General features: G+C 49.7%; 1 protein-coding gene across 1 annotated transcript in view; it reads right to left on the reverse strand.

Moving 5' to 3' along the window:
- PPID (peptidylprolyl isomerase D) overlaps nucleotides 1-12,802 on the reverse strand; it is a 77,472-nt gene that overhangs the window by 32,301 nt on the left and 32,369 nt on the right. The window contains exons 3-6 of the mRNA XM_033941440.1: nucleotides 10,761-10,867; nucleotides 6,835-7,023; nucleotides 1,453-1,575; nucleotides 617-723 (exon numbers count right to left, since the gene is read on the reverse strand). Coding sequence (XP_033797331.1) covers nucleotides 617-723; nucleotides 1,453-1,575; nucleotides 6,835-7,023; nucleotides 10,761-10,867 — 526 coding nt within the window. The remainder of the gene's footprint in view (nucleotides 1-616; nucleotides 724-1,452; nucleotides 1,576-6,834; nucleotides 7,024-10,760; nucleotides 10,868-12,802) is intronic.

Consider the following 12,802-nt stretch of genomic DNA (forward strand, 5'->3'; position numbering starts at 1 on the left):
ATTAAGTGCATGCTGAGTCGCTAATATATTATGAATAAGCTGCTATACTCCTTACCTTTATCTCTAGTAAAATGTGAATGTACCCTATTCACATGCCTTAGTCCTATGGCAATACAATGGAAATGTACCCTATGGAAATGGGATGTGAATGTACCTTATGGCAATGTAATGTGAATGTACCCCTATTTGTATGCCTCAAAGCTTTGTGAATGTATCGCCGTAACCCGTTCTGGGCTCCTGGGAAGGATGGGCTAGAAAACTAAAAAAAAAAAATTAAAAAAACACAAAATCCTTGAAGTGCAGTCAGACTTAAAACACTGCTTTTATAATGGATAGTTTACCCTTACCTTTGTCTTAACACCATCAAGCTACAGGACAGGAAACCCTCTTAATTGCTTTGAAAGTTTTGCACTTGCTACTGCTGTGAGAGACGTTTTACCCTCTCTTCCCTGAAACGGTGCAGCTGTACTGCCTCCTCACCTGGATGAGTGTATCTGTGCTTAATCTTTCTTTAAAATTATTGCAAATTTTCTTTCCCAAAATGAGAAAAATCTCAGTATTCTTGTTCTGCACATCTTTTGTCTGAAAGATATTATCTGACTTAAAAATATTTTACCTCAAAGCTTTATTGTATTTCTTAGTTGCCATCTCCCAGTTCTGAGATTTGAAAAAGTTATTTCCTATATTCTTGACATCTTCTCCTATAGATATGATTTTATCAACCTGCAAAACAGGAGAAAAAATATCTTTCAACAGTGAATGAAACGACCAACTACAATCTTAGGTATGTTTTATATACCCTGTTACACAAGTATCATCGCTGAACCTTAATAGAAGTCACTCAAAGAGCTAGCACAAGCAATCAGTAACCCAAACTACATACATGAACCGAGTACTTAAGTAGCAAATTTTACTGATAAAACATATTTCACAAAATTGGACATAAAAAGAACCTTTTTGGCATTAGAAAAATAAACTACATCAACTGATGCTATGGGAGTCACAAGGAGCAAAATGGACTCCAAAGAGGAAAAAGGCATTTCTTGTAATTTGGGATCCCTGCCTCTGAGAAAAGGAGCAAAAGATATGACAGCTCAAAAGCATTAGCATGAAAAAGTTTTCATTTCTGTTGGGCAAGCTTCACTAGGTTGCTTTTCTGGTGCTGAATAAGCACACGTGCTTATTACAGTCCCAGCTGTCCTTTAACTTCCTGCTATGCCTTATCAAGGACCTCCAGGAGGGAAATCCAGAAGAGAAAGAAATGCTTTGTGTGTGCAAATGCTCAAATGGATTTAGGTCACAAAAAACATGAATGTTCCTAGACCCAAGCTTGCTTCTCTTACTCTCTTCTCTTTAAGAGAGGTTTCCAGACCAGAGTATCCATGTCCTGTCCCAAGCTCAGTATAAAAAAAGACCTTCAATGAAATAATATCACAAGATCTGCATACTTACATCATTCAGTTCCACATCAGAGTCTTCAGGAAAGTCTGGGTGAGTGTCTCCAGACCCATCCTCTGGAGACATCACCCATTCGTTACCATCCTTCAGCTCGCCACAATCAGCAATGACGCATAACTATGGAAACAAAATCAAACAGGGCATCTGAATAGCTTTTCTTTTTCATGAGCTAGAAAGACTCAGATGTAGAGATCCAGTATCTATTCCCTTATTAAAGTCTTCAAGCATCCTTGTACAGAGAAAGTCTCTGTGTAAGAGAGAATTTTACATTACTGCTTTCTTTATTTACCGTATTTTCACGCAAATAACGCGCACCCGTGTAAAACGCGCACACGGGTATAGCGCGCAGAAATCACGATGATATGTACAAAAACTTTTGTATACCGCACTCACGGGTATACCGCGCATGATGCCCGACGCTCCTTTCGCCCGCCCTGACTTTCCGTGCGCTGTCCCGACTCTCCGTTCACCCCCCCTGACTTCCGTGCACTGCCCTGACTTTCCGTGCGCTGTCCCGACTCTCCGTTCACCCCCCCTGACTTCCGTGCACTGCCCTGACTTTCCGTGCGCTGTCCCGACTCTCCGTTCACCCCCCCTGACTTCCGTGCACTGCCCTGACTTTCCGTGCGCTGTCCCGACTCTCCGTTCACCCCCCCTGACTTTCCGTGCACTGTCCCCCCTTGAAGTCCTGTCCCCCCTTGAAGGTCTGTCCCCATCCTGAAAGCCTGATGCCCCCCCCGACGTCCGATACATCCCCCCCCCGTCAGGACCACTCGCACCCCCACCCCGAAGGACCGCCGACTCCCCAACAATATCGGGCCAGGAGGGAGCCCAAACCCTCCTGGCCACGGCGACCCCCTAACCCCACCCCGCACTACATTACGGGCAGGAGGGATCCCAGGCCCTCCTGCCCTCGACGCAAACCCCCTCCCCCCAACGACCGCCCCCCCCCCCAAGAACCTCCGCCCGTCCCCCAGCCAACCCGCGACCCCCCTGGCCGACCCCACGACACCCCCACCCGCCTTCCCCGTACCTTTGTGTAGTTGGGCCAGAAGGGAGCCCAAACCCTCCTGGCCACGGCGACCCCCTAATCCCCACCCCGCACTACATTACGGGCAGGAGGGATCCCAGGCCCTCCTGCCCTCGACGCAAACCCCCCTCCCCCCCCAACGACCGCCCCCCCCAAGAACCTCCGACCGCCCCCCCAGTCGACCCGCGACCCCCCTGGCCGACCCCCACGACCCTCCCACCCCCCTTCCCCGTACCTTTGGTAGTTGGCCGGACAGACGGGAGCCAAACCCGCCTGTCCGGCAGGCAGCCAACGAAGGAATGAGGCCGGATTGGCCCATCCGTCCTAAAGCTCCGCCCACTGGTGGGGCCTAAGGCGCGTGGGCCAATCAGAATAGGTCCTGGAGCCTTAGGTCCCACCTGGGGGCGCGGCCTCAGGCACATGGTCGGGTTGGGCCCATGTGCCTCAGGCCGCGCCCCCAGGTGGGACCTAAGGCTCCAGGGCCTATTCTGATTGGCCCACGCGCCTTAGGCCCCACCAGTAGGCGGAGCTTTAGGACGGATGGGCCAATCCGGCCTCATTCCTTTGTTGGCTGACTGCCGGACAGGCGGGTTTGGCTCCCGTCTGTCCGGCCAACTACCAAAGGTACGGGGAAGGGGGGGTGGGGGGTCGTGGGGGTCGCCAGGGGGGTCGCGGGTCGGCTGGGGGGGCGGTCGGAGGTTCTTGGGGGGGGCGGTCGTTGGGGGGAGGGGTGTTTGCGTCGAGGGCAGGAGGGCCTGGGATCTCTCCTGCCCGTAATGTAGTGCGGGGTGGGGTTAGGGGGTCGCCGTGGCCAGGAGGGTTTGGGCTCCCTTCTGGCCCGATATTGTCGGGAAGTCGGCGGTCCTTCGGGGTGGGGGTGCGAGTGGTCCTGCCGGGGGGGGGGATGTATCGGACGTCGGGGAGTGGGCCGGGCAAGAGGGCTTGGGCTCCCTCTTGCTCCGATCGTGGATGCGGGTGCGGGTGGGAGCGCGTGCGAGCGGTCGTTCGGGGTGGGGGCGCGAGTGGTCCTGCTGGGGGGGTGAATCGGGCGTCGGGCGGGAACTATGTTTAAAAACTTTTGTATACCGCGCTCACGCATATAACGCGCGAGGGGTATGCGCGGTAGGTAAAAACGCGTATAACGCGCGCGTTATATGCGTGAAAATACGGTACTTAAAGTTCACTTTTACCCTCTTGGTTACTTCTCAATAAGAACATGGGGGAATTTAATTATTTGATATGCAGAAAGTAGGTTGAAGATCTACTTAACCTGGACTAAGATCTGGAAGCGTGTAATTTCTATGATGTTTTTGTTCAAATTTAATTCAAACCGAGGTATTTTTGAGGCAGACTGAGGCTCTTAGAATTGGATGAAAAAAATTCAAGACGGCTGCCACAGCAGCATTTTGGCACCAAAAAATGGCCCAGAAAAGCTCAATAAAAACACAAAAATTCAGGAAAGGGGTTTTGGCAGTAGGAGACCCGAATCTCACCCCATAAACCTCTAAAACTGCAATTAAAGAACCCCCCCCCAAACATCTCCCTTAGACTATAATGGACTGTATTCACAGTTCTGTTGATGCTGTGCCTGCTTCAGCTGAAACAGTAGCTGGAAAGTGGAGAAGATTACTGCCTCAAACAAGCATGTAGAGAAGTTCCAAATGCTTGTTTCTTCAGGCTGCCAGTTAGACCATAAAATAGATTGAAATCCCAGTCCTCCTTCACACATGCAATCGGGGGAGGGGTGGAACGCAGCAGATGGCACCCGATAAAGTCCTCAGGACTGACACGAGGCCACACAGCCTGCGCTCAAGTTCTGGTAATAACCAGGAGTGAGCCTTACTACTAAGGGAGCGATCCCCAAGCTTTCCAAAAAAAGTGTCCATTCAGGCCAGCTGGTAGGTGCCCTGTCAAAAGGTTGCCCTCCTGGTTACAGACTTCTGACAGGACATTTTGTGTCTTTTCCCAGGCAGAGCTGCCTCAGTAGAACTGGAAACATCTGAACTACCGAGAAACCTCAAATTCAGGATTTTTAAAAAACGTAAACAAATTGAAATCAGAGCAGATTAAACAGACACCTTCAACTTGATTGAAGGTAAAAACTGAGGAGCTACAGCAGAGCCCAGTGAAACAGGAGGCAAAGTTGAAAAAATTTATATGCCTTCTACACAACTCACATTTATTTATTTAAAAAATGTACCGTATTTTCACGCAAATAACGCGCACCCGTATAAAACGCGCACACGGGTATAGCGCGCAGAAATCACGATGATATGTACAAAAACTTTGGTATACTGCGCTCACGGGTATACCGCGCATGCTGCCCGACGCTCCTTTCGCCCGCCCTGACTTTCCGTGCGCTGTCCCGACTCTCCGTTCACCCCCCCTGACTTCCGTGCACTGTCCCCCCTTGAAGGTCTGTCCCCATCCTGAAAGCCTGATGCACCCCCCGACGTCCGATACATCCCTCCCCCCCGAAGGACCGCCGACTCCCCAACAATATCGGGCCAGGAGGGAGCCCAAATCCTCCTGGCCACGGCGACCCCCTAACCCCACCCCGCACTACATTACGGGCAGGAGGGATCCCAGGCCCTCCTGCCCTCGACGCAAACCCCCCTCCCCCCAACGACCGCCCCCCCCCAAGAACCTCCGACCGCCCCCCAGCCGACCCGCGACCCCCCCACCCCCCTTCCCCGTACCTTTGGTAGTTGGGCCAGAAGGGAGCCCAAACCCTCCTGGCCACGGCGATCCCCTAACCCCACCCCGCACTACATTACGGGCAGGAGGGATCCCAGGCCCTCCTGCCCTCGACGCAAACCCCCCTCCCCCCCAACGACCGCCCCCCCCAAGAACCTCCGACCGCCCCCCCAGCCAACCCGCGACCCCCCTGGCGACCCCCCCCACCCCCCTTCCCCGTACCTTTGGTAGTTGGCCGGACAGACGGGAGCCAAACCCGCCTGTCCGGCAGGCAGCCAACGAAGGAATGAGACCGGATTGGCCCATCCATCCTAAAGCTCCGCCTACTGGTGGGGCCTAAGGCGCGTGGGCCAATCAGAATAGGCCCTGGAGCCTTAGGTCCCACCTGGGGGCGCGGCCTGAGGCACATGGTCGGGTTGGGCCCATGTGCCTCAGGCCGCGCCCCCAGGTGGGACCTAAGGCTCCAGGGCCTATTCTGATTGGCCCACGCGCCTTAGGCCCCACCAGTAGGCGGAGCTTTAGGATGGATGGGCCAATCCGGCCTCATTCCTTCGTTGGCTGCCTGCCGGACAGGCGGGTTTGGCTCCCGTCTGTCCGGCCAACTACCAAAGGTACGGGGAAGGGGGGTGGGGGGGTCGTGGGGGTCGCCAGGGGGATCGCGGGTCGGCTGGGGGGCGGTCGGAGGTTCTTGGGGGGGGGCGGTCGTTGGGGGGGAGGGGGGTTTGCGTCGAGGGCAGGAGGGCCTGGGATCCCTCCTGCCCGTAATGTAGTGCGGGGTGGGGTTAGGGGGTCGCCGTGGCCAGGAGGGTTTGGGCTCCCTTCTGGCCCAACTACCAAAGGTACGGGGAAGGGGGGTGGGGGGGTCGTGGGGGTCGCCAGGGGGGTCGCGGGTCGGCTGGGGGGGCGGTCGGAGGTTCTTGGGGGGGGGCGGTCGTTCGAGGGAGGGGGTTTGCGTCGAGGGCAGGAGGGCCTGGGATCCCTCCTGCCCGTAATGTAGTGCGGGGTGGGGTTAGGGGGTCGCCGTGGCCAGGAGGGTTTGGGCTCCCTTCTGGCCCGATATTGTCGGGAAGTCGGCGGTCCTTCGGGGTGGGGGTGCGAGTGCTCCTGCCGGGGGGGGGGATGTATCGGACGTCGGGGAGTCGGCCGGGCAAGAGGGCTTGGGCTCCCTCTTGCTCCGATCGTGGATGCGGGTGCGGGTGGGAGCGCGTGCGAGCGGTCATTCGGGGTGGGGGTGCGAGCGGTCCTGCTGGGGGGGTGAATCGGGCGTCGGGCGGGGTGGGAACTATGTTTTAAAACTTTTGTATACCGCGCTCACGCATATAACGCGCGAGGGGTATGTGCGGTAGGTAAAAACGCGTATAACGCGCGCGTTATATGCGTGAAAATACGGTATATACTGCCTAAAAACCTAGGCAGTTTACAATCAATATACAAACTAATAAAATCAACAATACATCACATGTCCAATAAAAGCTGTCCTGCTGCCCACCCTCCTAACCATGCTTATTTCAATCACATAAACACATCAACAAATAACTGTGTCTTCAAAGACTCTTATGAACTAGAATGGTGTTTTGCAGCTCACCCAAAGTTCTAGTTTAAGCAGCAGCTAAGCTCTAGCCCAGTATCTCTCTAGAATGTTCTTTTACCTTCACAGGCTGTTCGTCTTTTACTTCAATATTTTCCAACATTTTTACCACACCCAATCCTTTAAGAACCTGGCCAAACACAACATGCTTGTCATCCAGGTGAGGGGTGGGTACGGTCGTGATGAAGAACTGAGACCCATTAGTGTTGGGGCCCGAATTTGCCATACTCAGAAGACCCTCTTGGTCATGCTGGAAAGAGAGGAGAGAAACTGTCACCAAGGCAAGAAACTAATCCAATCATGCCCTCAGATATAATCCCAATATAAGTAGTGCAATTATTTGGCATACTAAGTGCCAGCTATCACTATTTCAGGAAAGGTTTACACCTCAGACTAAGGATTTTTCTGCTTTCTCAAATGCTATTTAAAGTCATCATACAGTAGACTCTCAGCTAACCGGCACCCATGTAGATTGATAGATGCCGGGTAAATGTAGTTTCTGGTTGCTTGAGAGTTACTATAAAAATATGCCTAACTTATACAATAACCTATACTATGCCATACCATAAACTGTTCCATACAAACTACCAGACATGTGGTAAGCAAAGTGTGGGCTTACTCAGGTGTGGCGTGCTAAGTTTATACTTAAATTTCTGCCAGAAATTGATTTTATTTTCATTTTTATTTAAAGTATTCCAGTATTTTTTACAATTTTTTTTGTTGCTTGCTTGAGAGTTCTAGTTGCTCGAGTTCCAGTTAACAGAGAATCTACTGTATATAACACATTCATAGACTGACAAAGCAATATTACCTATTCCTGCATATGTGAGAGGCAGCTGTATACCCTGAGTCTCACCTCTTAGCGTAGGAGTTCTCAACTTAGTCCCCCAAAATATACCCAGCCAGTCAGGCTTTCAGGATATCCACAATAAATACGAATGAGATTGATTTGCATACATTGGAGGGAATACAAACTAATGCATATTTGATTGTGGCTACTCTGAAAACCTGGCTGGCTGGGTGCATCTTGAGAATAGAAATTGTCAAGCTTTAGAATAGTGGCAGAGGGCTTTCAACTGCCTATTCCTAGGTGGCATTACAAAAGTAACATACACAAAATGACACAGACCAAGCTTATACAGACATCTAAAATTACAAATGAATAGTTACAACTTAGGGAGCTGCAATTTAATAGATTCTCACAGTACAAATCATCCTAAAATCAGCACTAAACAACACATCTCTCATTGATAAGCTTCTAAAATAGTGTAGTTTTAAGTATTTTTTTTTACTTCTGAATATCAGATGGTGCCCTTAGTGGTCCAGTTAATTTGTTCCACAGAGTTACTCCCATGATGGAAATAGCAGAAGTTCTTGTGTTCTCATAGTGCATTTTTGATCTGTCAGAGCCAATCATATCGCACCTTCAGATCGCAAAGTTCTGAGTGGTCGGTAAATTGCCATAGTTTGAGATAGATACCAAGGAATCTCATGGTAAATGACTTTGATCACTAGAGTTAGGGTTTTCAAGATGATCTGGCAAGGAGCGGGAAACTCCAGAGCATAACCATCCCGAATCACTTCCAGGACCCACAGATCCGTTGTGATCTCGGCCCATCCCTGGTAAAAATCTCACAACCGAGCACTCACCGTAACCAAGGGAGACGCCGGCAAGGAGTCTTTGGATGGGATGGGCGGCGGAGGAACTGGCAGAGGAATCACGTTCCCCCCTCCCAATGGGCCCCCCGAAAGGACTGCATGCACTGAAAGAAATGGCCCCGGGGAGACCCAGAGGCAGGAAAAGCAGCAGCCCCTCAACCAGGGCAATATCTATGGAAATCACACAAACACCCCCAAGCAATGCCACCCCAAACAGGCGGGCGGTCACAATCTTCAGTAAGACGAGGCCCCTTTTACTGTTAAGGTCTGAGCCAACTTGTGTAGATCCTCGCAAAATAAAATATATATCCCCCGAAAAGGCACCGTGTCGTTTTGTTACAGCCAAGGCCACAGCGTCCACCATAGGCGACTTCAATGTATATAGGCGAGCTATAGAGCGTGCAAAACGAAAGGGTGCCTCCAGCGTGTTCCAATGCGCAAGCACAATATCCAAAATATCCTGATGCATAGGAAAAGAGCGGGAAGCTGAGCAGATCCCCCGAAGCAGAGGGTCCACCACAAACAGGGGCTCCTTTGCATCTACCTTGAAACGTATAAGAACATAAGAATTGCCACTGCTGGATCAGACCAGTGGTCCATCGTGCCCAGCAGTCCACTCACACAGCGGCCCTCTGGTCAAAGACCACCCTGATTTTTCTTGGCAGCTGCCCGGATGCAGATAAAGTGAATCCATCATTTCAAATACTCAGGAACTTCCACCATGCATGGTGGATGATGAAGGCCATCTACAGAATTAAGATATTTCTGTTCCAGTAGCAGTTCTCTTTTACTACCAAAGGAAGGCAAGGCATCAAAACTGATCCTTTTTGTCATCCTCATCTACATCTACTACTGGCAAGAAGCACCTCTTCCTGTAAAAGCATCACTCAACAACTCCAGAAATATCTGAACAAGGTTATTGCCAAGACTACTTCAACAACATGTGGTCAAAACTTTTGGCTGGTCTGGCCTTTTTTGATGAGAATAAGCAATGAAGTCCAAGATGGTGGCAAACTTTCAGTTTCCACAATCCACAAGTTAGGTGAAATGTCTTGACTGCCCTCCCGAGTCACTCTGTCCCATTGGCCTGGCATCATGTATAACAAAGAGAACTTACGTCTTCTTTGGTGTTCTTGACACAAATGGACACAAAAAGGCTCAACAATTTTTGGTTACAGATTCTACAAACTGGAGATATGATCCAAAGTACCAGTATTTGTAGCAGTCAGCATCATTAAGGACAGTAATCGATGACTCTGCTGAAAGAGCAATTGCCTTAATTGCAAGAAGAAACGCGATTATGCGCTCCCTTAGGACACACTCTCTGCCTTGAGAATGCCCAAAAAATATCTTACTCGCGCTACCTGCTGAGCCGTTGGAACAAACTACCTACCTGCATAAGATCATTAGAAGGTCTGCTGAATTTCAGGAAGGCAATAAAAACTCACCTCTTCGTCTGACCCTCTATGAGTGTGCCGACCCAAATTTCCCAGACCTGCTGACAAAGGGCCCGACTCTCCACTGTCTCGAGTCTCAAACGCTGATGTACTTCATCCTATGTCTGACCATGTCATGTTCTACCACAATCTGTCACACTGTTCGCCAACCTTGTCCTACTATACTTTATACCATATTATGTTTGCTGTACTGTGTTGGCCCTGCTACAACCTCTCATACCATGTTTGCACATAGTGTTTGCCTTTCCATGTCTTCCATGCTATGTTTCATGCATGCTTGCCTAACCATTTCTGCTAGTCATGTCATACTATGTTAGCCATGACTATGTTTAACATGCTATGTTTTGCTGAGCTATGCTCACCATGCTGTGTCTCACCATACCATGTTCTATCATATATTTTTACCATGCTTTGTAAAATTTGTTTTGCCATCTTTGACAGACTTGCCACAGGTACATTAGAACCCTCCTTTACAAACACATGGTGCAGGTTTTAGCGCCAGCAGAGGCGGTAACTGCTCCGACGTTCATAGGAATTCTATGCGCGTCGGAACAGTTACCGCCACTGCCGGCGCTAAAACCTGCACTACACATTAGTAAAGGAGGGGATAGATAGATTGTGAGCCCGCCTGGACAAACAGGAAAAAATGCTTGAGTACCTGAATAAATTCATGTAAACCCTTCTGTGCTCCTCTGGGAGAACAGTATAGAAAATTAATTAATCGATTATGAATGAATGTATGTATGTATGTATGTTCGTTCGTTCTTAGGACAAGGTTTCAAAATCCAGAAGGCAAAGTAAAAGTAAGAAACTTAAACAAAAACTGATCAAAGTGCAAACTGCTGCAATTATCTTTTATTATCCACGTTACCTTATAATGAAAGTTTTCATCTTCAAATTTTTCCCCATATATACTCTCTCCACCGGTGCCATTCTGGTTGGAAAAATCTCCCCCCTGTATCATGAATTTCTTAATAACTAAGAAGAAAAGAAAGCAGTTAGAAAAATATCACATCATGACTCCTGGATGAACAGGCCCATACATGTTCAATTTCACCCATCAACCCAACCTGAGATGCTTAGATGTGCTCTCTAAAGCAATGGCACAAAAACTTAAAAAAAAAAAATTATAAAATTCAGCTGCCATTTAAACAAAACTGCAAATTTAAACTTCCAATTTGTTCATTTTCCAAGAATTTACAAACCACCAATGTTTTTGTAGCTACAAGTCCACTTCTTCTGGAGACTGTAAGGTGACAATACTCCAAATACACAATGTTAACCAATAAAACAAGTGGAGAAAAAGGTCTCAGTTAAAGCCCAACAGGACTAGGGAATGCTAATAGTAAAAGCCAAGTAACAGTCACTGGCCATAAAAAACTCCATCTGTTACTTTAAATAGTGTACACTTCCCCCTCCGAATCTGCAGTTTCAGCATCCGCGGATTTGATTATTTGCGATTTTTAAACAAAAAAAAATTGTATTAATTTTTCGAGCTATTTTAAGCCCTGTAAGCCCCCACCTGATGGTCTAGCGGGTTTTCAGGACTGGAGCAATCTTCCCACATTCCTGCCCCATGCAGATCGCTCATAGGAAATGACTGCCTTGAGCTCCCGTCGTAGTCTCGAGATACTATGGGAGCTCAAGGCAGCCATTTCCTATGAGCGATCTGCACATGGCAGGAGCGTGGGAAGATCGCTCCTGCCCTGAAAACCCGCTAGACCACCAGGTAAGGCTTAGGGGGGGCTTACAGGGCTTAAAATAGCCAGGGGGAAGCTGGGATTAGGGGCAGAACTGGTCCGAATATTATTCGTGGTTTTTTAATATTCGCGGGCTGACTCTGCCCCTAACCCCCGTGGATACGGAGGGAGAATTGTATTGACTTTGGATTACTTAACTCCGAGTTATTTCTACTCTTTCCTTACTCTATTATTCTGTAGCTACAAGTACATTCGGATTCGTGTGACACACTCCCTGCTTAAAGGTGCAAGGCAATGTTTTTGAGAGCCTGCCCAGGTCTGACCCCATTTGGGGTGCAACACATAATTTGGGAAACCCTACTATAAAATGTTAACAAGTACAAAAAGCACTTCTGCTTAGCCACTCTTGACTGCTTATCAGTGCACTGCAGGAGTGTAGCCAGCAGGGCCTCAGGGACCTGGCCCCTCACACACACATTTTGGGTTCAAGCCCCCTCTGCTTTAATGGTTGGCTAGGACGCCCAAATCTTTCCAGCCAAAGAGGTCTGCTGCACAAGTCCCTGCCCATGCTGTTTGAGCAGTGGAGAATGGCACGGGGAAAAAATTTATCACTGTTCCCGCCCCATCCCCGTGAGCTCGTCCCCATCCCTGCCCTGCAAACTGTCAGACCCACCTGCACAAGCCTCGAATAATTATGATTTTATACTGAACTCAGTGTTCTCCCTAGCGTGTTTTAGCCGAGCGCTCCGCCTGGCTAATATAGGTGAGCACCCGGCTGCCTTCCTCCAATGATGCGCTTCCCCTCAGGAGTAAGTAACTTTTTTTTACCCACAATGCACTTTTGGGACGAGGAAACCACATGCATTTTTGTTTGTTTTTAATCCCTCTCTGCAGCCCAGCTAAGGATGGGATGCCGCGGGGATGGGTAATTTGCTGAGCAGAGCTCGTGTTGCCTTCTGTATGCTCAACCCTCGTTGCTGCACCCGCACCTCACCAGCCGATTTCTGACTAGACCAGACATGTCAAAATCTGGCCCGCCAGACGACCACAAAATCCCAGCCATGGTGGCCTAAAGGCAGACAAACGCAAACGCTGAGTGGCCTTACAGCCCACTGTCCCGACGTTGCCAGTGGCAACAGGGTGAGCAACGGACCGCGACCTCTGCCTCCCAGTGTGCTTGGCTTGAACCGCCGCCTTCCAAAGCCTCGGCCGC

Source organism: Geotrypetes seraphini, chromosome 1, assembly GCF_902459505.1.
Source record: "Geotrypetes seraphini chromosome 1, aGeoSer1.1, whole genome shotgun sequence".
Taxonomy (NCBI): Eukaryota; Metazoa; Chordata; class Amphibia; order Gymnophiona; family Dermophiidae; genus Geotrypetes; species Geotrypetes seraphini.